Source organism: Euprymna scolopes, chromosome 44, assembly GCF_053919585.1.
Source record: "Euprymna scolopes isolate OS-2025 chromosome 44, ASM5391958v1, whole genome shotgun sequence".
In the NCBI taxonomy this organism is placed as follows: domain Eukaryota; kingdom Metazoa; phylum Mollusca; class Cephalopoda; order Sepiida; family Sepiolidae; genus Euprymna; species Euprymna scolopes.
This window is the reverse complement of record NC_136525.1, coordinates 3,038,269-3,065,218: the sequence shown is the minus strand read 5'-3', so window position 1 is coordinate 3,065,218 and position 26,950 is coordinate 3,038,269. Positions and strand designations below refer to the sequence as shown.

The 26,950-nt window shown below is 34.4% G+C and overlaps 1 protein-coding gene across 2 annotated transcripts in view; it reads left to right on the top strand.

Annotated features, from left to right (window-relative positions):
- Positions 1–26,950, top strand: part of LOC145268651 (ER degradation-enhancing alpha-mannosidase-like protein 3) — a 157,871-nt gene that overhangs the window by 51,315 nt on the left and 79,606 nt on the right. For both annotated transcript variants that reach the window (XM_080124135.1, XM_080124134.1), the window contains exons 7-13: positions 3,340–3,468; positions 3,991–4,096; positions 10,371–10,468; positions 10,843–10,968; positions 14,577–14,660; positions 15,651–15,734; positions 22,617–22,741. In XM_080124135.1, the coding sequence (XP_079980261.1) occupies positions 3,340–3,468; positions 3,991–4,096; positions 10,371–10,468; positions 10,843–10,968; positions 14,577–14,660; positions 15,651–15,734; positions 22,617–22,741 (752 nt within the window). The remainder of the gene's footprint in view (positions 1–3,339; positions 3,469–3,990; positions 4,097–10,370; positions 10,469–10,842; positions 10,969–14,576; positions 14,661–15,650; positions 15,735–22,616; positions 22,742–26,950) is intronic.

Sequence of the window (26,950 nt, the reverse complement as noted above, 5' to 3'; positions counted from 1 at the left end):
AATATGTCGATGTATTTGTATCATTCAAACTACTGTTCTCAGCTGTAGTATTATTCACACAATGTTTCGGCCATTGTAACCTCCGACCTTCTTCAGGAATAGCTTGTCAAACTCTGGAATCTGCAAGGAATTTCAAACAGAATGCTGTATGTAGCGATACACATGGACCGATAAACTGTTTTGCTGAAATCGTCATCTTTTAAAAACCAAAGTTCTATAAGTCCTTAAGATATGTTTGGTTTGGAAATGAATATACTTTCAAAATAATTAATAACACCCGGGCAACGCCGGGCACCCATGCTGTTACATGAAAAAGGCTGTCCCCTTTTCATGTAAGTAAAAAAAAAAAAAGAGAATTAGTTAAATGAAAGTAATATCAGATAAAAAACGGGAGTCGAACCCTGTAGATAAGTTTTTTAAAGAACAATAGGTTTTAAATGGAATGTCCAGTAAATTGTTGATTCTGTTAAAATATTTAATAAATACAAATTTGGCTGGAAACATTCACATTGTTAGAAAGAATGCATAATAAAATATGGGTTGCAGAATTAGAGAAGTAGGTTAAATTCCTTTGTAAAACAAGGAAAATGGGAAATTTCCTGGTCATCAGAAACGGTTTCAAAAACGTGCAAATCGCGCATGTTGATAAAACGTGAATTATAGTCATGTTGACCAGACATACATGTGATTTCTCAATATAGGAAAGAGTTCGAAGTTATTAGAGAGAGTCAGATCAGAGTCGGGGAGAAGAGAGAGAGAGCTGACATCAACCTTGGAAGCGAGGTTAGAAGAAGAAATCGTGTAAGACTTGAATTTCTGGATGCAAAACCAGTGACCGGTCATATGGAATAATAAAAAGAACATCTTCATCTTTTTGTATCTGCGTCTTCGTGTTGTTATTCAACAGAAAAGGTATTGTCCATTTATGTTATAAGAACTTTGTGAAAATCATTATCACCAAAACAAAGGTAAAGTGAAATTGTATTAATATGAACTTGGTGTTTATAAAAATGTACAACTGTCTCTGTCTTTATATATACTTGTTAATGTGTCTATCTCTTACAACATGAACTCTCCTAAGACTCTAATCTCTCCTAAGACTGTCTATCACAAACAAGAACACTAAATAAGAACAAAGAAACATATACAAATATTTAGTACCTTCGTCTAATGACACCCTTGTATAACAATGCTAGTAAAGTGATAAAAATGTGTTTCCAGTAAGGTTTTGTAAAGAGCCCTCCCTCCCCATTTGTAAATGGTCGTACCATGTTTGTATTAAGAATTTTGTCATGAAATTTGGAAACTAACCAGAATAGATGTCACTTTTAATTGTTTGGTATGTCTGCAATACTTTTGACCACTGGGTTTTGTATTGTTAAAAACAAAGACTTCAACATGACGAGATTACCCACTAGTAAATAAAACAATCTTTTTACTGTTTTTATCCATTAAAAGTATAATTGTATGTTTACTTTTGTGGTAGCTAGCAATTTAAAATCCTGATATCTGAAAAAAAAATGGTTTCTATTGATTTTCGATGCAAAACAGTTTTGTAATATTAGCAGCAGCAATAGCACAACTGTAAACAAACTTTTTTTTTTTGTTTATAAATAATTGAAAATATGAATATAAAAAAAAAATTTTCTTACATGTCTGAGCTATTTGGTTATCAGAATATTAAAGCAATCCCAACAAGTTCGGCATAATGAACTTTGTCCAACTTGCAATTTCTCATATATTTCTAGTCAAGTTTTTAAAAATATTTATATGGTTGAAAAGACAAGAAAATGTAAAATTAGTGTGAATTTTTATCTGTTGCATTAGTTTTTTACAATAAATATAGGTCCGATTTGAAAAATTTTAACAGTGAATTAAACGGTGCTTTGCTTTTAACAACCGAAAATGTGAAATTATTATTTTTTTTTTTTTTGCTGGAGGTTACAATGTTTCGGCCATTATAACCTCCAGCCTTCTTCAGGAATATCTTGTCAAATTCTGGAATCTGCAAAGTCTTTCAAATGGAATGCTTTATGCAACTCACGGTGTAGCATGCTCTTGTTCTGTCAACCATGACAAGATAGAAGTCTTAAGTAGTCATAGAACTTAATTTTTTACTTAGTGCTTTATCCGTTATGCCACAGATCCTTTATGAACAATTCTAGTATTAATTTTGGGAGCCTTAAACTTATAATTCCGCACAGATTTCCAAGTTCGACAAGATACACCTGAAGAAGATCAGTTACATTTGTTATATTGGAGAGATATATATTACGGCGCCAGAACGAAAATGTTGTATTGTCAGGGTTTTCTGTATGACATGGAGGGGTGTATATTATGTATGTGTGTCGAACTCCTGTATCGTTTAGTGGTATAAAACTTACAAGAACGGATACATTTTAGCAAAATTGGATACAAAATGAAAAAGTTTATGCATTTTTTAAAAAATGTTTCTTTTTCAACCGATTTTCTAATAACTTTTAAGGTGAACTTGTTACATGGGATTTTTTAATAACTTTTAAGGTGAACTTGTTACATGGGATTTTTTTAATAACTTTTAAGGTGAACTTGTTACATGGGATTTTTTTAATAACTTTTAAGGTGAACTTGTTACATGGGATTTTTTAATTACTTTTAAGGTGAACTTGTTACATGGGATTTTTTTAATAACTTTTAAGGTGAACTTGTTACATGGGATTTTTTAATAACTTTTAAGGTGAACTTGTTACATGGGATTTTTTTAATAACTTTTAAGGTGAACTTGTTACATGGGATTTTTTAAATAACTTTTAAGGTGAACTTGTTACATGGGATTTTTTTAATAACTTTTAAGGTGAACTTGTTACATGGGATTTTTTTAATAACTTTTAAGGTGAACTTGTTACATGGGATTTTTTAATAACTTTTAAGGTGAACTTGTTACATGGGATTTTTTTAATAACTTTTAAGGTGAACTTGTTACATGGGATTTTTTTAATAACTTTTAAGGTGAACTTGTTACATGGGATTTTTTTAATAACTTTTAAGGTGAACTTGTTACATGGGATTTTTTTAATAACTTTTAAGGTGAACTTGTTACATGGGATTTTTTTAATAACTTTTAAGGTGAACTTGTTACATGGGATTTTTTTAATAACTTTTAAGGTGAACTTGTTACATGGGATTTTTTTAATAACTTTTAAGGTGAACTTGTTACATGGGATTTTTTTAATAACTTTTAAGGTGAACTTGTTACATGGGATTTTTTTAATAACTTTTAAGGTGAACTTGTTACATGGGATTTTTTTAATAACTTTTAAGGTGAACTTGTTACATGGGATTTTTTTAATAACTTTTAAGGTGAACTTGTTACATGGGATCGATGCTGACCTGCGAAGTCGACATAAAGATACGTGTACTGCATGTGCGGGGACAATCATTCTGGAATTTGCTGCTCTCAGCCGACTTACAGGTGAAAGTATATTCGAGGTAAGAATCTCTTGTCATTAATTGTAGAAACGTGATGCATAAATGTCTACAAAAAATTTCATATTGAAACAATAAAATATTCGGTAAATTTTCTAATTAAAAATAAATTTAAAAATGTACTTTTTCATTCAAAAAGTTTTCATTATTTTTAAAAACTTTTCTTTTATGAACATAACTGACCTTAAATAACCCATAGAGGTTGATAGGGCAAAAAAAAAAAAAAAAGTACCAGCCCTCTTTCCCTCCAATTAGAAAAACATTCCGAAAAGCAATCGAAAGTTAGGGAAAAATAAACGTCTCTACAAAAAACTTCATATAAAATCAAAAAAATATTCACTAAATTTTCTAGTTTAAAACAAATTAAAAAAAAATGTTACAATTTCCTTTTTCCATTCAAAGTGTTTTCATCTAAAATTCTTTTTTAGAAGCTGTCGATCAGACATCAATGTTCGGGTTTCTTCATCAAAGATCAGACTTTAAATTAAAATTGAATGAAATGAAATTTCTTGTTTTTAATTTTAGGAGAAAGCTCGAAAAGCTATGGACTATTTGTGGCAGCAGCGTCATCGAGTTAGTGATTTGGTTGGAACTGTGATTAATATACACAATGGCGATTGGGTGAGGAGAGGTAGGTCGATTCAGGACGTGACCTTCTGTTTACTTTTAAAATTTTTTTTGTATCATTTTAAAAGCAGAATCCATGGAAATTTTTTTTGTTTTTATTTGTGTCTAATATATAAAGTAAAGCCAATCTGTGTCTAATATATAAGGTGAAGCCAATCTGTTTCTGTTATTTTTTATCAAGGTCGAAGAAAAGGTTAAGTTCTGAATTTTTGAGATAAGAAGGCTGATTGGTGATATTATATTATATACAGTTTTTTGTCCTGAGACTTTCAGTCGGGGGTTTGACTCCTACACAGTGTGTTTTGAAAGTTGAATCACTCTTGAATATTGTTCTGATGTCATATGGACTGCATATTTAAACATTTTTTTTTCGGATAGGCCCTTTCTGTATGGTGTACACACTGTGGCAAGTTTTCAGGTACTATCCTTTGGTGTTTGCTCTTTGGGCAGTCATTTCGATGGAGGGTTATTCGTAGGTTGCTCAACTTCTCCTAGTATATCTTGTCGTCACTACATATTGTTCTGATATGGTGTTGTAAGCCCCGGACGATTCCTTTCCTGCACATGAGATTTCCTGCAAATGTGGAAAACTATACAGAGTATTTTTATCCACTACACCACAGGTCCGCAAGATTACCGAATTCAACAGAAAGATTCTTGAGTTTGAAAATGTACACCTGAAGAAGGTCGTAGGTTACATTGACAGAAACATTGTGCGAATAACCCTCCAGATGAGAACAGTAGTCCAAATAAAATGAATATGTTTGACTTGCAACTAACTTCCTGATGATTTCTCATGACAAAAAACTGGGTACTTGTACAGTTTAGTCAAGACATTAAAAAATGAAAATATCGAAAGGTTATATTTCATGTATCTGTTATGGAACAAAGTTCTCAAAAAAAAAAAATTTCACTTAATTTCATCATGTAGTTTTTTTTTTTTTTTTTTTTTTTTACAGCGAAAAAACAATTTGATACCGAGCAAAAGGTTAAATTTTTAGGAAGAAAAGCTAGAATTAAAGATGGGGAGGGAGTGTCGGCACTTTACATGGAGTTATCTCCCCGTGGCATGTTGTTCAGCTTCAACAAATTTCACAATGGCTGACTTCAATGCGCTTTCATAAGAACGTGTTTTTCCGCTATAAAAAAAAACTACTTGATGAAATTAAATGAAATTTTTTTCCGGAGATCTTCAGTCCAAAACGGATACGTACAATATAACTTTCTTTTTTTTTTTTTTTTTTTTTTTTTTCGATATTTTCATTTTTTAATGTCTTGATTAAACTGTACAAGTTGCAAAAACTGTATATGAGATTTCATGCTAATGCAAAAAACTATACAAAGGTGTGACCGGTCGCCTCCCAAAGGTAAGGCTAGAAGAATACTGTAAAGCCGTGACACAAGGGAGGTCGAAAAGTCAGGACTAGCTGATCATATGTGGAAAGAAAAAGGAACACACTTCCCTTTGTTTAACGAGGGCAAAATTATTGACAGGGATGCAAGGTGGAAGGTCAGGCCACTCGAGGGGGAAAGAAAAATTACTAAGCAGAGGAAGCCTACCAACCTCTAGGCTTGGTCTGCTTGGTAATTTTTACTTATTCTTAGCATTCGGGAGTTACTAATTGTACCTATTTACTATGCCTCCCCACGGGACAGAGTTAGACACCAGGGTCGTTTTTTAACGTGGAGAAAAGGTACAAAAATAAAAATTGTCTCAGTCGTGAAGGATTTCTCCTCCACCGAAAGAGAACAAGAAATAGAAGTGCAGCATCTGAAGAACAGATACTGCACTTTGATCTTGACCAAAAGGCCAAGTAAAATTGTACACCTATAACATTGCAATGATACAAGGGAGATAATCCCTTGTCGACCTTTAGTAGAGTTGCCTCCCCTTTGTCAACCAATTTATTTTTTCCGCAAATACAAAACAAAGATCATAAAATAAAGACTAACTCGGTACTTGTGCAGTTTAATCAAGACATTAAAAAATGAAGATATCGGAAAAAGGTTATATTGCACGTATCCGTTATGGAGCGAAGTTCACCGAAAAAAAATTTCACTTAATTTCATCAAGTAGTTTTTTTATTTTATTTTTATTTTTTTAAAATTTTTTTTTTACAGTGAAAAAACAATTTATGATACCGAACAAAAGGTTCGATTTTTCGGAAGAAAAGCTAGTATTAAAGATGGGGAGGGAGTGTCGGCGCTTTAACTGGAGTTATCTCCTTGTGGCGTGTTCATATAAATTCCATAATGGCTGACTTCAACGTGCTCTCATAAAAACATGTTTTTCCACCGTAAAAAAAAACCTACTTGATCAAATTGAAATTTTTTTTCAGAGATCTTCAGTCCAAAACGGATACGTACAATATAACCTTTTTTTTTTTTTTTCGATATTTTAATTTTTTAATGTCTTGATTAAACTGTACAAGTACCACAAACTCTATATGACAATATCTCCGGAGCGAGTAACTTTTCCTTTTCTTTTCCAAACAACCAAAACGCCCGAGGACTGTCGAAGGCAAATCCGTCCGAAACGTTGCACAAATAATACTCATGATGAGAACGATCAGAACAAGTAATATAAAGGGTTAATAAAATCGAATGATGAAGAACGTCATGAAAGGATTGAGGATTCATATGATTTGTTTTCTTCTGACTACTGTTAACATCTTGAGTGTCGTTTTCTGAACATGTCCGTTGATCTAACCTCCATCCTTCTTCAGGTTTGTCTTGTCAAACTTAGGAATCTGCACGGAATTTTGAATGGGACCCTTTGTTTGATGTTTGGGATTACCATGCTCTCGTTTAGTCAGCCATGACCAGGTAGAAGTCTTGAGAAGTTTGCTATTATATTAGTATCGCCCGCACCATGGATTGAACCGCCAACTTCCAGGAGAGTGTCACTTAGAACTGAATTTTACTGGTCGAGGTGTGAACATTCATTGTGTGTGTTAAATCGTGATTCTCCTCACTTTTTGTGCTGGTCCAAAGTTGTCACTTAAAACTAAAATTTACCAAGTATTTCATCCACTAGACCTTGCGGGCAATTTTGGTATTTTTTTTTTTTTTTTTACCTGTAAACCTATTCTTGCTTTTTAGGTGTTCAGTCTGACAATTTATTACAATATAGATCATTATTCTTTACTACAGATTACTACACAAAAAAACAAAATCGCACAATACTTAAAACTTCTACCCAGTCATGGGTGATGGAACAAGAACAAGCTACCCCATGGATCAAATAATAAATGGTTCCATTCAAAATTTTGTATAGATTCCAGAGATTAACAGAAAGATTTCAGAGTTCAACAAGATTAATTTGTGCAGATTTTGTATTAATTATTATAGAGCCAATTCTGCATTGATTATTGTATTGTACCGAATATTTGGTATTAGCCACCCAATGTGACCCAGTTGTGAAATATGCTTAAATTTGATATTTTAATTTATGCAGGTTTTACATTTATCATTATAAAGCCAATTCTTTATTTATTATTATATTGTACCCAATATTTAGTAGTTATTTAAAAAAAAAAAAAAAAAATATGCCTTTGGTGCGATCAGCTAGAATCAAAATCAAAATGTGTATCTCTCTATTTGTTACCAAGTCTAAAATAAAATCTTAAAAAAAATAACTTTGTTAAATGTATGTTTGTTCATGCAAAAAAGTAACATGGAATGCCAAGTTCCAATTTTTTTTCAATTTTGACCACTAGCAGCTATTTTTACCAGGCTAAAAACCAAACCAAATCAAATTTGTTACACAGCTCCAAATCCCTTATATATCAAGTTTCAAGTCTAGACCAAAAATCGACAGTGTAGTCTGGTAGAAGCCATTCCGCACAAACAAGACCATTTTTATATACAGTAGAACCCTTAAGTAAACACTTCATCAAATCTCCACACTAACGTAATGTACTTGCAATAACCCTTATCCCTGAGTGGCTTCCGGGCCTTGGTGATCACTGTGTAAAAAAAAAAAAAAAAAAAAAAAAAAACCCAAAGAAAACAGAATACGATGGCCCTAGGATACGTTTTTTTATTTATTTACTAGCGGGGGTACCCGGCGTTGCCCGAGTGTTTGTTTCCGGGACGGGGGGGAGGGGGGAGTTTTAAAAAATGTTATGGTAGGTAAGTAGGAAGGATCAAACCCGGAGTCATGAGTAAAAGTAGGAAAATAAAGTGTGAAAAAAAAACAAAAAAACATCTGTAACGTTAACAGTTCGGCCACCAAGAAAAGTCCATTCCAGTTGTTTAGGAAAAAAAAAAAAAAAACGACTACGGTAGGTCGGCGCGAACGTGAAAATATAATGTGAATTGTCCAGCACGCTAACCACTACGCCACAGAGCACTGCAGCTTAGTTTAGTGATTTTAAATAACTTCACATGAAAGAACTACGAAGCCAAACCGGTGTTCTCTTCTCAACTGTTCCTTGTGAACGATTCCCAAACAGTGTTAAATGGTGGCAGGGGGAGGAGGAATTTATTAGAGAGAAAATATTTTACCACTTCCATTGATCTTAACCGATTTTGGCCGTGACTTCTCAGCAGAAAAAGTATAGAAATCTAAGATTATTGAGGAATTTGAGAAATAATAAGCCTATAACACACCTCAGATATTGTTCTGCCGTTTGTGCATATTATATTTGCATGAAATATCTTGATTTTTAATCCTATTAAGGTCAAAATCAGACGGGAAAAAATGAGTTCATTTTATTTATATAGAGATTTATTTTTTTTTTTTTTTCCAAAGTTATGATGTGGAATGCAAAGTTTTTCCCACCCCTGGTTATGGCATTTGCCCCACTGTACTGTATTTTTTATAATATTATTTGATTATATATATTATTATATATGTGTATTATATACTGTACTGGGTTTTGTTACTAATTTTTAATGCCATATCCTGGGGTTTGACTGTATATGACTTGTATATGTTTGACTAGCCTGGATGCCCAGTGTTGCCCGGATGTTAGGAGGTGTGTGTTGAGCAAAAAAAAAAAAAGTGTAAGTAGGCAGGCTCGAACCTGTGATGCGAAGGTGGAAAAGGGAAAGAAAACCTGACATCTTACCGCTACTCCATGACATGACTGGAAGTCTAAAGTGTTCAAATTTAACGATGACTTGCAGAAATGGCGTTGCTTTTTTTAAACCTCTCACGAAAGCAAATTAGACACAAGGTCATTTTTAATGTTGGGGAGAAAAACCAACTCTCCCAAAAAGGGGGGCACTCTGGCAGTATCTAAATAAATAGTGGTCCTGGATGTGACTTTAAACTATATGTGATGGTGAGGCCCCAGCTTGTGGGCTTTGGGGAGTGTGGAGCCACCTCTTAATTACCATTGCTCCCAGGTCCACTCTGACTTGGAGTGGTAGTACCTGTTAGGGTCCCAACTATGGGTTGAATAAAAACTGACTTGAAAAAAAAAAAAATATATATACTCTATTAAAAAATTTTTATTAAAAATTACGAATTTGGCATTAAATAACCTGAAAAGGATTGATTATGCCGTAAAACAAAAACAACTAACGAACCAAATAAATAGTAATTGTCTCGGTATGAAGCGCTTCCCCGACATTGACTAAGGACCAATTACAGATACTGCCAGACTCGAAGGCCAGGCGGTTGCGTTCCAATAAGTTTCGCTTTATTTATATGAAAAAATCAAACATTTGAGAAGATGGAACTGTGGGAATTTTATTGAACTCTATCAAAAAAGAAAGGTAGACGATGTCCGTTTGCAAATGCGAGATATTATAATCTGTGAAGTATGTAAAAACTTTTTGCGGAATCTAACCAATGCACCCATTTTGCCCCTTTTACGCATTCGATACTTGTTCGAAAATGAGAACTTCTATTCTATACAACTGAAAAACACCTTTCTTGCTCAACACAACAGATCCTCTGTTCTCTAACTGGCAACTTCCAGGAAAAACAACTTCCCGTCTTCCTCCTCCATTACCTCTGGAAAGTTGGCTATGACCGCCTCCCCTTCTGTTCTCCTGGGATCTCTTTATTGCTCAGGTCGGCGGTTACATCGATCAAAACATTGTGCAAATAACTCTCCAGATAAGAACAGTAGTCTAAAAAATGCAATATCCTCTCAAAAACTTGGAAACATATTTAACTGAAGTCTTCGTCTACTATTTTATCAATATCCGAATGTTTCATGTTGATGATGCGGGCCACTCTAGGATAAGGGTTAATGAGTGTTAGGTGGAAAAAATTTTAACATGTTAAATATTTTTTTTTTTTTTTTTTTTCACCATTGTAGAAAGTGGAGTCGGTGCTGGGATTGACTCTTACTATGAATACGTCCTCAAAGGTTACATTTTGTTGGGTGACAATACGTATCTCGACAGATTTAACAAGGTGAGTCGGAAATGTTTTAAAACCCATTTTCTTTTTTATTTTCACGAACTTCAAAAAGGTCTATCATGTCAAAGGGGGCCCACAAAATCACTGACTGCGATGCCTTGTATGGGGGGGGGGGGGAGGGGGATCTCTAATACCCTCATCAAAGAAGTAAAATGATAAAAACAAAAAAAGCATGTATAACTACTGACAGTCAGGCCTAGATGGCAGTCATGCAGCCAAACTGGCTTGCATATTTTAAAATTAATTTTTCCTCACAAACTCCATTGTTATTAACCTCCAAATACTACTTCTTTCACTTTCTTTTTGGATATGCCCAAAACTTTACTTTTTTTTTTTAACCACATTAAAATTTTTCTTCCTGTTTTCAGCATTATGATGCTGTGATGAAGTATATCAGCCAGGGTCCGTTGTTGGTCGACGTACACATGCATAAACCTCAGTCGACGTCGAGGAACTTTATGGATTCACTTCTAGCGTTCTGGCCCGGCCTTCAGGTAAATTAAACGATTTTATTTGATTAAGTCACCTTATTCCTTGCAAAGAAAACAGATCTGGATTTCACAAATGTTCCCCGGCTTCGTATTATTTGGATTCATCGGACTACTGTTCTCATCTTGAGTGTCATTTTCACGTTCTGAGCAACATAACCGCTGACCTTCTTCTGGTGTATCTTATTGAATTTGGAAATTTTTCTGTCAACTCGGGAATTGAATGAAAAAATACAATTGCGAATTACTTAGGACCCCTATTCTGTCATGACTGATAGAACAAGAGCATTTTTTTTTTTTTTTTTTTTTTACATGGAGGGCACCACTTGTCAAGGCCCGGAAGCCACTCGAGGATAAGGGTTATTGCGTGTACAGTAATCAACGGGATAGTGTTGTAGTATTCATTAGTATTGGAGATTTGATAAAGAGTCATTACTTAAGGGGGCAGTTCATCAGGAATTTGTTTATGTTGGACTTGAAGACATTCAAGTTGAAGTTATGTTGGAAACAGGAAAGCGGTAGAGAGTTCCACAGGCGTGCAGTTCTAAGAAAGAAACTTTGTTCATGGAATCTACGTTTTTGATTTAGGCACAGATAAAGAGTGGGGAAAATTATTGACAGTGGTTTCAGCTAGACAGGCGTTTATCATAAAAGATTGGCGAAGGGGGACCAGAGATTGAACTCAAACGAGCACTTGCCATGGAAATAACGATAAAACAAAGATAGACTCGCAACGTCTCTTCTGTGGGAGGGAGGTTGCAGGGTAGAGAAAAGGGCATCCCCCACTAAGCCACAAAGTCTATTTTGTACTCTGTCAAGGTAGGATAGGCTGGTTTTAGCAGCTCCTGCCCAGATGTGGCAGCCTTGGACGTACTTGGCTTTTATATAGATAGAGAATTGCATCAGTAGTGAGATATCTTCTGGAACGGTAGAAGGATCCCACCATTTTACCAGCGACATTGGCAACAGACTTGATGTATGCTATCTCCATGAAGTAAATTAAGGGTTCTGTTGAAACATTCTGTCCAAATTCCTGAGTTTGACAGAAACATTCCAAAGTTCAACAAGATAGACATGAAAAAAGTCAGAGATTACATCGACTGAAACATTGTAAAAATAACACCCAAGATGAGAAGAGTAGTTCGATGAAGCCAAATCTTACGAATAACGAATCCTCATCTCAAAAACTTAGAAACATAATTCCTCTTCTCTACCCACAACCTGGCTGACATTTATATAAATCTCACATGTCTGTTTAAATGTATGTATGTATCGTTTTGAAGCTCGACCCTTCGGACGACAAATATAGAAAAATTGGTCTGTTTAAATGTATGTATGTATATTTGTATGTCTGCCTAAAACTTTCGACAGAGGTGACGGATTTTCATATCGTTTTGAAGCTCGAACCTTTGGACGACAAATATAGAAAAATTGGCCACGTATACCAATTCCTGCTGTAGCTGTTCATTTGAACCTGAAATCATAAAAATTGGTCAGTCATCTCATAATGATATCTAGCAATGATGTACAGAATTTTAAAGTGTCTACGACAATTTAAAATGCCGGTACAAAAAAAAAAAATCTGGTAACTTATCGAAGGCACCTTGTAAATTCCTTTTTCTACCCATAATGCATCGCAATGTTAACGGTTGACATTTTAGAAGCTTAAAAAATTGAATCTGAGTATTAATAACTGCAAAGTTTGTATGTTTTGAGACAATAATGAATAGAAGTTAGAATCTAGGGAAGATTTCCAACAATCCAGTAATTATGGGAGCAACCGGACTCCTGAAAAAACAAAAAGATTTTTATTATTTGGATTCATCGGACTACTGTTCTCATCGTGAGTGTGATTTTCACAACGTTTCTCAAGATGAGAACAGTAGTCCGATGAATCCAGATAACACGAATAACTAATCCTCATCTCAAAAATTCAGAAACGTCATGAGTTTCAAAAACTACCTGGCAAATATACCCTGTGAACCAAGTGCAAGAGAGATTTAAAACAATTGCACCTAAAGAGGTGGTTAGAATTTTAAAAAGATCTATCGGCTGAAATATGTCTTAGGGTGTAGTCAAATGTTTATCTAAAAAGATTTTATTATATATGCGTTTCACCTGTTTTTTTTATTTTTGTATTCTGAGAGGATGTGTAATCCATCCAGTTAAGCATACAAACAATATATAAAAGCGAATATGTATGTATGTGTGTTCGCTTTTTCTGTGTGTCTACAAAAGGCTTTTTTCAGAGAAGCGGTCGGTCGGTTCACAACTTTTTAAAACTTTTTATATCACATATAAATCGTAATATCTCACAGTTAACAATGAAGCTCGCCTGTCTATTTAATTTGGTCGATTTCGGGGAGATAAATATTCAATATTTGTCGCTCGCCGCATGTGGGTTAGTCTTTTTCCTATAACATCTTCGGGGGGGGGGGGGGGAGAGCGTTCAGCAGTAAATACTATCCCGCAGTCAAACCTGACCTCATTAACTCATTAAAACGAGCACCTGCTAAATCCAACTAATTAAATAAATTCAAACGTGCTTCCGTTAGCATTTTGCGGTGGGGCAATGGTTAACGTTGCACGTTTTTTTTTTTTTTTTTTTTTTTTTTTTTTTTTTTTTTTCACGCTTTAATTTACAACTTTGCCTCAAGGGTTCGGGTTCGATCCCCATACTTACTTTTTTTTTTTTTTTTTTAACCCTCCACCTCCAAACACCCGGGCAACGCCGGGTACCCCTCGCTAGTGTATCTATAAAACTGAGAATGTGTGTGTGTGTGTGAGGACGACTCTCAACCTATATAACCCTTATCCCTGAGTGGCTTCCGGGCCTTGATAAGTGGTGATCACTGTGTAAAAAAAAAAAAAAAAAAAAAAAAAAAAATATACTCAAAGAATTTTTGATCTGCAGACTTGAAATTTGGTATAGAGTATTCAGAAATGTGTAAAACTTTTTAATCTGGTTTTTATCCGGAAAAAGGGCAGCTAAGGAGTAAGAATTGAAAAATTGATATGTAGGATCATTGGATTTTAATCTGTTTGTCAACTATTTCATGAATTGCATGCACGAATCGTTCACATGACAAATTATGTTAAGAATAAGTAGGTTTGAAAACACTTTTTTAAAGATTGTGGCAAGCTGGCCTAGTGGTTATCGTACTTGACTCTCTGTCTTCGGGTTTTAGTTTCAATTTCAGCTAGAGTATTTTTTATTTTTTTACTTAGAACTTTTATGGAATGAACTGGATTTGAACTTGCAACACCCAGCTTGTCGTCAGCCACTTTATCAGTTTAAAATAAAATGTTATAAATAAACATAATTTAATATCAAGCCTAACATATATTAAGTTTAAAGTTTAACAGAATAAATTCTTAAAAATTCATGAATGTCACGATTTTATTGCACATGTTAAATTCTAACTTCAAATGAAAATTTTTTTTTTTTTTATTACTTAATCTAATTTTGTGAAAAAAATTCTGTTTGTATTTTAAAACGTTCTCATTCAAAAATTGCTTTTATTCGATAGAATTTTGTCCGTAGGAGATGTTAAGTGTTCCCTTTGACTTAGTTGACCATTTTTTTTTTTTTTTTTTTTTTTTTTTTTTTTCAGGTTTTGAAAGGTGATCTCAAACCGGCCATTGAAACGCATGAAATGTTATTCCAAGTTATAAAAAGACACAACTTTTTACCAGAAGTATGACTTTATTTTTTTTTTTTTTGTATTTAGTTTTTCTTATTTTTCTTTTTTGTTTTCTTCTCTCTTACTTGAATGTGTTTTTATGATTTAGTTTTTTTTTTTTTTCCTTCCTGATTTTCCTTTTCTGATTTTCCTTTCACTTTATTCCTTCTAAAACATTTTTTATCGTTTTTTTTAAAATTATTTCTTTATCGTTTTTTACTGTTTTTTGTGTTTTGTTTCTTTATCATTTTTTTCTATTGTTTTTTTTTTTCAATCACGTATTTTTATCATGTTTTCATTCTATTGTTTTTCACGTTATTTTTCGTGTTTTTTTTCACGATTTATTTTTCCACTTTTTTTTTTTTTTTCATATTTCACGTTTTCTTTTTTCTAATCATGAATTTGCTTTTTATACCTCGTCTTTTTTTTTAGTTTCCTTTTTTTTAAATCCTGCAATATTTTTCTCGTTGATGATGCACACCTCCACCCACACACTCGTCTCCCTCATCATTAAGGTCCTGGATATGACCTTAAACTATATCCAGTGGTGAGGCCCCAGCTTGCAGGCTTTGGGGAGTGTGGAGCCACCCTTTAATTGCCATTACTCCCAGGTCCACTGACCTGGAGTGGTAGTACCTGTTAGGGTCCCAACTTTGGGTTAAATACAAACCGACTTGAAAACAACAAATATATTCTATTAAAAAATTTTTCTTCAAAATCTTGGGGTTTGGCATTAAATAACCTGAAAAGGGTTGATATGCCGTGAACCAACCAACCAACCAACCCTTGTTAAACCAGTCATTATTCAGACTTGCCTCCCTACATTACGGCCAGATTCCTTATCCACTAATCACCTTTGTTTGTTTTTTTTTTTTTTTTCAACACCATCTATAAAAAAACAAGCAAAACTATATTTTTTCAGTGTTAAACACCGAACATGAATTTGCTGATCTCTCTATGGCTCCATTTTTCTCTTTTCACGTTTCTCTTGTTTCTGTTTTGTAGGCCTTCACTACAGATTTCCGCATCCACTGGGGACAACATCCTCTCAGACCTGAATTTGTTGAGTCAACTTACTTCCTTTTCAAGGTAAATATGCCTTAATTTCTTTGGTTATATCTTTTTAAAATAACGGGTTTTAATCTTTGTTTAAAATAGAATTGTAGGGGGTATTCAGTTCTGTCCCACACCAAGGTCAGAAAGTGGGATTAAGAATTCACACCTCCCCGAGGAGGGACACTCTGACCTGCAAAAAGTGCCTGGGCAGCCCCGTTGGCATTCCCTGGTATTAGCAATAAACTAATTGTTTCTCAGGGAGAAGGCAAGGCCTGGGATTGTAGACCTCCTAGAACTACACAGGAACAGCATTACATCACAATCAACAAAGACCAAGTCGGTACAGGACTGCTCTAATGTTGATTTTGGAGGCCTGAGGATAGAGTAACCATGTTTTAAAAAAAAAAAAAAAAAAAAAAAATTTTTCTACGTATATACTGTCAGTTTGTTTCACAAAATTCACAACTTGAAACCTGAATCTTGTATAATATGAGGGTCATTCCAAAAGTCATCTTTTATTTTTTTTTACTCCTACCCTATCTACCTGTAGTGGCATTAACTATATTTCGCATCAAAGTCATTTACCCCTGTCGGTCAGCTGCAGATGACATGATACAGCCATTCGCAGTTTCGGCGACGGGCACCAAAAACGCGAGGACTGGACCTGATCTCTATATCTGCTTTTACTGTCCCGAGCCACATCTTAAGATGGCCACCTTAGCACTTCTTCCAACCAGTGGGTGCAATGGGTGCCACCAATTGATGGACGAACTCGTCCCCCGGCTGGTGCAGCATGTGACTGAACTACTTTTCACCAGAATTTCCTCCAAACCAAGGATATTACATCTAGTGTGTATGGTCGAGTTAAGGATCCGATCAGCGAGGCAAGTGCGCAGGATGCAGCGGAGGCAATAGTACGGCTTATCTCCTGGCAAGACCGCAGTTGTTTTTGAAGACGGACGAAGGCTACTCTAGCCAAATTGATAAGGGGTGATGATTTCGTCTTTTGCTTGACTGGTGGCTGTAATATTGGCGCCAAAGTATTTGAAGCTTTCCACCTTCTCCACAGCTTCACTATCGAGGGTTACAACCACTCCGTCAGGTGGGAGGGGGTGGTACCAGAGAGGGTTACTGTTTACTCATAGACGGATGATACTGAGGTTTTCGACATTTTGATGTCTCGTCAGATTAAAAAAAAAATTTTTTTTTATTTATTTTTTTTTTTAATTCAATTTTTTTTTTTTTAATTTTTTTTATTTATTTATTTATTTTTTTTTTTTTTTGCGTCCTAACTAGATGTGGAAATATTGAAACGTTGATCAATCCACGTAGGCTACTTACAATATTTTTATTTTTTTATTCAATTTTTAAAAAAAAAATTTTTTTTTAAATTTTATTTATTTATTTATTTATTTATTTTTTTTTTGCGACCTAACTAGATGTGGAAATATTGAAACATTGATCAATCCACATAGGCTACTTACAATATTTATAATTAGTGAGACCTGTGGAAATTTCATAGCGAACTCTTTAATATGTAACAGGGCTCTACGGACAAACTTATCTTTAATTGACCTTTGACAACTAAATGTTTTCGTTTACTAGCCAAATAGAAAAGTTACTAGCTAAACCCACATGATTTTTAGAATATGACATCTTCGTTTTCTGATGAGTATGTACATCATAAAGATTTTTTTTGCGTTTGTTTTTAATAATATACACTAAATTTTATGTTGATACCTGAAAGTAAAAACATTCAAATTTCTTCAGATGTTTTTTAAACAGCCTTTATTTAAAAAAAAAAAAATGTATATTGTTTTGTTAGACCGTTTATTGTTTGAATAATTTAACTTTGTTCGTTTTATTAAGAAAAAAGTTGAAAAGATATTTTTTCACTCGGTAATGAGATTTGCAAGAGTGTCAGTGAAAGAAATACGATCACCAAAAGGTGTTTTGCTTATTTCTTGTCGCTACATTGAAAAATCGCTCGCAAATGCGACTGTTTCAGTTGCAATGTAGAGCCCTGCGTAATATATTGATATTGGCATTGTGTGGATGTTCAGCACAGACGTAAACTAGTTCTGGTTTCTTCTGGTTTTAACTGATCATTTGTGCAAAACATTGGCATGTCCAGACCATGTAAATTTGTTTATCTTGCTCTTCTTTTGTTGAGCAATCGTAATAACCTTGTTAAATTCAATAGTTATCACTCTTGAATACCTCTAATCTGCAGTATGTATATGTACATATGTATGTGTCATATGTATGTGTCATATGTATGTATCATATGCTACTGGTACCATGTAACCCAGTACTACCTACCTCATGGTCGGGTCACCGGCGACTAAACTGAATAGTTTCAGCATTATCTTTTGAGATTCGATATTATTTTTAACACGTGTGTCTATTTTTTGAAAGCAGTATTCTCTCTAACACATACATCCATATTTGATATATTTGATTCTAATATCTATCTATCTATATATCTATCTATCTATCTATCTATCGTTTTTTTTCGTTTTTTTTTTCTCACGGTCATCCCTAACAAGGGATGTCGCCACTTGGACATGCCTAGAAAAGATTAACAAATAGAAATCTAAAGTAATTAGATATGTATGTATGTGTGTATGTATGTATGTATGTGTGTATGTATGTATGTACGTGTGTGTGTATGTATGTATGTATGTATGTGTGTGTATGTATGTATGTATGTACGTATGTATGTATGTACGTACGTATGTATGTATGTATTTTTTGTCAGGTCACGTCATATGCTACTGGTATCATGTAACCCAGTACTACCTACCTCGGCGACTAAACTGGTTCCCCCACCAGACTTGTTTGGTGAGGCGGGTGGCTAGTCTCCCTGAAGGATTAAAAACAAGACCTTCCAAGGGCAAATGAACCCTTTTTCGGGGTCAACGGCCAACTAGCACCGTGTGTGTTTGTGTGTATGTATGTGTGCGTCGGGGTGGAGAGGGCTCCCGTAAGCCGTGGTGAAGGCAACCTTTCTAGGAAAAGCACATCTCTGATTTTAAAAACCATAAAGCGGGAGACCAGTACCCGCATTAAGCTGGTCTGCAGTTTAACTTGTTGCTGGCTATCTTGCTCTTGCTTGTTGCTGAATCTCAACATTTTGAACCGAGAGAGAGACTTAGCTGTCATACAAAGCTAAGACTCTGTAACATCATCTGTGTATAGATACTCCCTCAGGCATTTGTCTATAAAAATGGTCCTGTGGCGATGGAAAAGTTATGATGCATGGAGGCTTGAAATGCTGGAAACATGTAATAATTGATCTCAATGACCGTCTTCAGTATCATGCCTGCGTGAGCGTGTGAATTCACCAGTAGGACTAACAAAAAAAAAAGTCATTTTTGGGCTCATGAACATTAAGTGTCTGAGGGAGTGGCACTCGTCTGACAAGACGTTGCAATCATCATCATCATCATGTACGTATGTATATATATATTATGTTTGACGTTCATCTTCGTCGCCAACTGTTATGTTTGCAGGTTGAACCAAATAACGTATAAGGCAATACTAATGAAGACTCAACAAAACAAAGGTAGATCAATAAGAAATGTATTAGGAAAAGTATATTTACAGTATATTTACATAATGGTTGTCAGGTAAGAGAGTCTTGGTTGGAGAACATATCTGCTCATGGCTCGGCCTTCGGTAGCTTCTGGTTAACACACACTCAGACTAACCGAGTCTTGCTATTTATGTGTAATATTATCCACATATGTAAATGAGTGGGTGCCACCACAACATATGTATAAGAACAAGTAGTTAAAAATATATTTAATTTTAAAAAGGAAGCACAAAATAAGTGGATAGTCCTTAATCCATGGAGTTTCGAAGAAATACTTTCCTTCTCATCAGAGGGTAGGATTTAACAAAATGCGGGATCGGATTTTGCTTTTAAAAGTATTTGAAGCTACAAGTAAGTAGATCTTACTTGGTAACAAATAGTGAAGCAGAGGGAATAGGGGGAAGAAAAAGGTGATTTCACGTGAATGGATAGTCTGGTGGAAGGTAAAATATCCAATAACAGTAAAATCCAAATATCATGAATTTAAAACGACTGTCAATTTTGGGAGAATGAGTAAAGAAGAAAAAAATTGAATGGAGAGTGAGTTAATATTAGAATAGAAAAGCCAATGTTAAAATGACCCCGACAAGATGATGTTGAAAAGGCGCCAAAATTTAAAGCAAAAAAAGGGGTGAACTGAAATATGCAAGTTATTACTTAAGAATTAAATTATCAGCAGGAGTTATATATATATATATATATATATATATATATATATATTCAAAACTGTAGAGAAAGTCAGAAAATCATTAGTACCATCAGTTTCAAGCCTAACATAAGGGGAACCAGTTAATGGTAAATAATGTTAGGCTCTCATCACCCATATTGTTTTCTGTTTACGTTTTTGAGGAAAAACCAGGACCGCACACAGTATCTATAATGATGTTCATTTTTATTTAATTATAGCTTGTCTGTCTCTATTTCTATATATTTTATTTTAATATCAATTTTTCAATTTTTTATTTAATATATTTTTTTAATGAATATGTTTAAATTTGTTTTGTCCTATGCTGTTAATTGACATGACTTCCGGTCTTAATCGGTTATTTCTGTCCGGTCCAAGGGAGGTAATTAATGTATCTTATTAATTTTTTAAACTTTTGGTCCCCTTTCTTTTATTTAAAGGTAAAAAAAGTATAATAAATTTATAAATTAAAATGTTGCAGCATTAAAAATTGATTATATAATGTTCTAAATTGAATTAAAAAAAAAATTCTTAATGCTGCAATATTTAAAGTTATAAATTTATTATTTTTTACTAGAATATCTCGTCCTTTTCTATTCCAGTTTTAACAACTAGTCCTTTACTTTTCCATGTTTAAGCTTAACCATATTACTTTTCATGCTCGCAATTTTTCTATTGTAATTAATGATTTTCCAGGCTTCCAATAAATTCACTTGTTCTTTGTTTAATTTTAGTCTTATTTTTTTGCCCCCATAAACACATATGTAATAACAATGTATGGCATTCGTCTGCTTTCAATAACCCCCCCCCCCTCTAGTTATCTCCCTTTCATGCTTTCATTCTCTCCGTTTCACTTGTGTCTTCTCTTTCCGTGACAGCAGTGAATTAGTAGCAACAGTAGTCGCTGAAGCGACATGGTTGCTATGTAAACCAGTCATAAAAAGCGTCGCTCACCTCCTTACATATTTTTACGATTTTGAACACCAGAAAACTCATCTTTTATTTTACTGAATGAAGAATGAAAATTTTTTTTTCTCAATATAGCTTAGGTGATCTATAAACTGTAATAATTGTTTGAAATTTGGTTGAAAAATGAGTGAGCTGTGAAGCTTTAAAGCAGTTCTAAATGACTAAAACTGCCACTTAGCAATATATTCAAACTTTATCATTCAAACACTACCGTGTTTCTATGATAAAGTTTAGTTTTTCTTGCTCTGACATTGATATTAAAAGTCTACTTTTTTTTATTTAAAAGAATTAAAACAAACTTAATATACTCAGTTATGGATATGCAAATGATTTTATGAGGGTTAACTAATTTGCATATTCGTTTGAAAAGCATGTTAATTGCTTTTTCATTTTTCATGATTTCTTATGAGATTGATTAGTTTCAGTTCACTATTATGCTGAATTCTATTTATGCATAGTTTCGACATTCTGCATAATTGCATAGAATTTAAGATAGAAACGCTCTAGCCCACCTAGAAGACGGACAGTGAATCTTGGGAGGATGGGCCTCTCAGGACAAAAGTCATACCTCAGTCAACAGTAAATCTCCTCACTAACGTGATGTACTTGCAATAACCCTTATCCCTGAGTGGCTTCCGGGCCTTGATAAGTGGTGATCACTGTGTAAAAAAAAAAAAAAAAAAAAAAAAAAAAAAACAGAGAAAATTTATTGTGATTTTTGGAATGTGAACATTTTTCATCCATGACGAGTACATCATATTTTAATGTATTTTTTTTATTTATTTATTTTTTCCAATTAAAAATGAAAAATTGTCCTCAGAAAATAAACTGCACAAGTGCTGTAAATTCTTGTTTTGATTTTAAGCAACCAATGACCCTTATTACTTGAACGTTGGCCATAACATGGTGGAGAATCTGAATAAACACGCTTGTGTTCGATGCATGAATCTTACCTCAGTCAACAGAGAAAGTCATTTCAACAATGATACTCTAACTTGAAATTGGTGTGGTAACTGTTAGTGCGAGAAATGGTGGTGACGATGGAGAAAAATAAATTCTGGAGTACAAAGGTTGCTCGTTCTAATGGTACCATTCCAGTCTTCATAGCGCTTCAATGTTTTGAGTTTTCAAGTTAAAAAACCTCTTACTTTTGGAAACATTCTCCAAATCTTCAAAGACTTAAACAACCAAAAAAAAAAAAAATGAACAACTCTTCATGATGTATGTACTCATCATGAAAGAAAGATGTCATATTCCAAAAATCATGTAAATTGATCAAGAAATTTTTTTTTAACTAAGAAAATTAAATTATAATAAAGTGATATGCCATGTTTCGATTTGCCATTTTTATTAAGAAAAAATAAGTTAGACAACTTAATTTGATCTATTGAAATCAATCTTGTAATTGATAGAATTTCTGTTAAAATTACTAAAAATCATGAGAAATGATTTTCTATCTATAAAAACACTACTTGATAGATTTATGTGATTTTTGGAATATGAACATTTTCGGTCTATGACGAATACGTCATATTTTAATGTATCTTTTTTTTTTTTTTTTCAATTAAGTGTAATTGTAAATAAGAATGAAAAATTGTGCTCAGAAAGTAAACTGCACGAGTGCCATAAATTCTCGTTTATGTTTTGTTGATTTTGATTTTAGGCAACCAATGACCCTTATTACTTGGACGTTGGCCGCAAAGTGGTGGAGAATCTGAATAAACACGCTCGTGTTCCGTGCGGATTTGCCTCCATTAAAGATGTTACGATTGGAAGTCACGAAGACCAGTAAGTGACCGTCATTTTGTTTGTTTTCTGTAATTTTAATGTTCTCGTACATCGATAATCTAAAAGAAATTCTTTCTTCTTTTTTTTTTTTTTTAATTTTAAAAAAATTAAAACAATTTTTTTTAATTTAAAAAATTAAAAAAAAATTTTTTTTTTAAATTTTGTAATTTTTATTTTTTTAAATTAAAAAAAAAAAAAATAATTAAAAAAAAAATTTAAATGGATGTAAATGCTATTTCTAAATGCCAGTCTTTTGAAAGTTGACAATATTGAAAAATTTCAATGTTTAATTATAAATTATTTATTTACCTACAGAATGATATCGCCGTGTTATGTTCTTTAAATTTTTGAGGTATACCTCATCCTCGGAAAAAGAACACATTTTTTTAAATATATACAACCACTTTAAGATGTGTATATGTCTGAAACCAGAACGGTAGTAAAATAATAAATTTATTAATGACCTCCCCGATAAAACTGCTAAATGGGTATATATGTTGATGACATCACACTCTATAGCAGGCACGACAGGAAAACAAATGAACACATAACTAAAGAAATGGCAAAAACACTACAGGATGGTAGAAACACTAGCGGATGACCTCCAATCTGTAGTGGAATGGGGACAAAAATGGATGGTCACATTCAATGCTGCCAAGACTAAACTGGTTTCCTTCAATAATTACAAGAAACCTTCTCTGCCACCAATAGCAGTGGCCAGTGACTCCCTATCTGAGAGTACATCTTTCAAACTGCTTGGCCTAACGTTCACAGGAAACATGAGTTGGAACAATTACATTGAAAACAGTGTCAGGGCCGCTGCAAAGAAGGTAGGCTCTCTCTACCGTGCTAGAAAACTACTGACACCTGAAAGTATCCTGTACCTCAATAAGGCCACCATTCGCCCATGTATGGAGTATTGCTGTCACATTTGAGCTGGTGCATCTGCTGCTAGTCTCTCGCTCCTAGACAAGGTTCAAAAGAGTCGCCAATCTGATAGGCCCTGAACTGTCATCTAAGCTTCAGCCTCTGTCCCATCGACGAAACGTTGCATCCCTCTGCTTGTTCTACAAGTATTTTAATGGTGAATGCTCTAACGAACTGCAGACACTTGTGCCCCCACGACGTAGACGCCCTCGACAAACCCGACAGGCAGCTAAATCCCACCCCCACGCAGTAGAGATCCCTAGATGTAAAAGATCTTTCTACTCCAGTAGTTTCTTCCCCAGAACCGCTAGACTTTGGAATTCCATTCCAGGTCCCTGCCTCCCCAACTGTACTGACATGCAGAAGTTCAAGTGCAACGTGAACCGACATCTTGCTGCCCAAATCCCTACATAGTACCCCAGTAGTTGCTGCCCCTGATAGTAGCCCCCTACACCAAAGTGACAATGTGCCTTGTTTGGGGTAAAAATGTAATAAAAAAAAAAAATAAATAAAAAATAGGCTCTCAGAGACTTATACTTATTGTTGAAATGTGGGTTAGCCTTTATGTTTGATGTTATTAAATTCTTATGTTATCGTGATTATGTTTCATTTAGATATATTGATTTAGTTATTTATTATACACTGGCGTATGCATATTTCATTCTTTGTTTTTTTTTTTTTTGTAAGATTGAAGGGAAGAAACTCTGTACAAAAAATGTCAGAGTTAAATAGTTATTTTCTTTGGGAAGTAATAGGTCCTTCTATTGGCTTTTATTTTTTTTATATTAACTTTTCTAATATTATCTTATATATAGAAATAACAGAAGTATGACACCATGTGGTCCCATCAAGAAATCGCCGAACCGAAACATTTGTTCTTGTTCTGGCTGTGTCATCATCGTCTTTTTCACACTGGCGACCGTCGATGGGGATGCGCGGGTTCACAAGTATAAAAATAAAACCCGGGGAAACAAGAAAAACGTAGATGCCGATGCTTCACATGTATATCGGTTGAACCAGGGATGTGCGTGTCTACATGCTAACTGGTGATCAGGCCGTCTGAAGATATTGGCCTCCTGAGACAAAATCCACCTAACAGTGATGCTTTTTGTTTTTCTACTTCCTTTTGCAAAACTTAATTATGTTCTGCAAAAACAAAAACAACAACCCACCTTCCCCCCCTCCCTTTCCTTCCTCCCATTTCCTCTTTCTCTCTCTATCTCCCCCCCTTCCTGATTGGTCGGCCCTGTCGGTGGGGCATTAGAATACACCGACTGCCCCCCTGTAGAGGGTAAAAGTCCCTCAATGGGGGTCCTGGATATGACCTTAAACTATATCCAGTGGTGAGGCCCCAGCTTGTGGGCTTTGGGGAGTGTGAAGCCACCCTTTAATTACCATTGCTCCCAGAGTGGTAGTACCTGTTAGGGTCCCAACTATGGGTTAAATAGAAACCGACGTGAAAACAACAAATATATTCTATTAAAAAAATTTTTTCTCCAAAATCTTTGGATTCGGCATTAAATAACCTGAAAAGGGTTGATATGCCGTAAAACAAAAACAACCAACCAACCAATCCTGATTGGTTTCCGAACTTAAAATGTGCCAAACATTAATACTGTAATGCTTTTCTCTCTCCCATTGCAAAACTCATTCATGTTCTGCAGGACAGGGAACAAAAATGATAAAATCCACTATAAAACACCCAAACCAAACACTATAAACTAGCGATTGAAGATACAAAAAGCTCAAAGAATAAAAAAACTTTCTACAAAGTAACTAGATGCGACATGAATACTATTTCCAAAATAACTGGATTCGGCATCAAAAAACCCGAAAAAGGTTGATATGTGATAAAACAACGGTTCACATCTACGTCCTGTCGAGGCTGAGTTTGTCCGTTGCACTCAGTTCATCTTGATCTTCCAAAGTTTTCTCAACTTGACCCAAGGCCATGATCTGTTTCCAACTATAGTCAAAGTCCAACTGTTCAAGCCTCCTAATCTATTCTCATTGTTGTAAAAAGTGTGAATCTCACTCTTGTTGGTTAATCGTAAGCTTACCTTTGTTGTCCTTAAATTGTTTCTATTGTTGTTACAAACTCAGCTTTCACATCCCATGGCACTCCCTAGTGTCATAAAACTAAATATATCTCTATCTATTGTTCAGTCCTTCTGCTATCATCATTCGTCACATCCAAATTTTAACCTTATCTCTTTATCAATGTTAAGAACAAATTTCTGTCCATTGCCTTATTAATAAATCTATTTCTTACTTTGTTTTCCTACTTTATTCCATAACGGCCATAGATCAACTGTCGTATCTCAGAAGTTTATGGCAAACGTGCATCTTATTCAAGCGTGGCCAACGTAAATGGAAAACCGTTCCATTAAAGTCACGTAACCTGCGCATGTCGCAGAATAAAATATAATGGCCACAACTGGGCGATAGACAATTATTGCGATAGGTAGTCTTTTTCTGTTTCAATTCTTAAAGAAATTGCCAAGAGATTCATCAGACTGGTCCAAAAGTGACCATTTTTTCTTTTCTGAAACAAAAAATTATTTTACATTTGGACACGTGCAATTTTCTCTTCTCGTCAACCTCTTTTCAACAGAAGAGACGTTGCAAGTCTGTCTCTGCTCTATCATTATATTCATGGCAAGTGCTCGACTGAACTTCAATCAATGCCCCCCCCCATCCTCCTTGCCAAACTTTCACAAAAGTACTCTCTTAGCTACAACCACTGTATATGATTTCCCTCACTCACTGTGCCTAAATCTAAAGGCAAATTCCATGAACAAAGCTTCTTTCCCAGAACTGCCTGCCTGTGGAACACTGTTCTGCTGACCTGCTTCCCGGTTGAATACAACATGGTGACCTTCAAATCCAATGTAAACAAGTTCTTGTTGAGCTGTCCCCATAAATCATATTCTATCCAATTTAAACCGTTATCAATTACTATACTACCACATTATATTCATTAACCCTTATCCTCGCGTGGCCTTTGGGCCTTAGTAAGTGGTTACTCCCAAGTAAAAAAAAAAAAAAAAAAAAAAAAATTGGAAGGAGTATTTTTTGCTGGTTAAATATTGTAAGAGAGTTTTCTTAAGCATACATAATTATTAATTTTAAAGTACACTTTTTAAGTTGTAAGAGATTTTAGTTTTAGAAGAGAAATATTTCCCCAAATAAAAGAGAATCTATTAATCAATAAAAGTGAAAGTGTCTGTCTACATTTTCCAACACAATAACTCCGTCAACTTTCAGTCTACAGACTTAAAA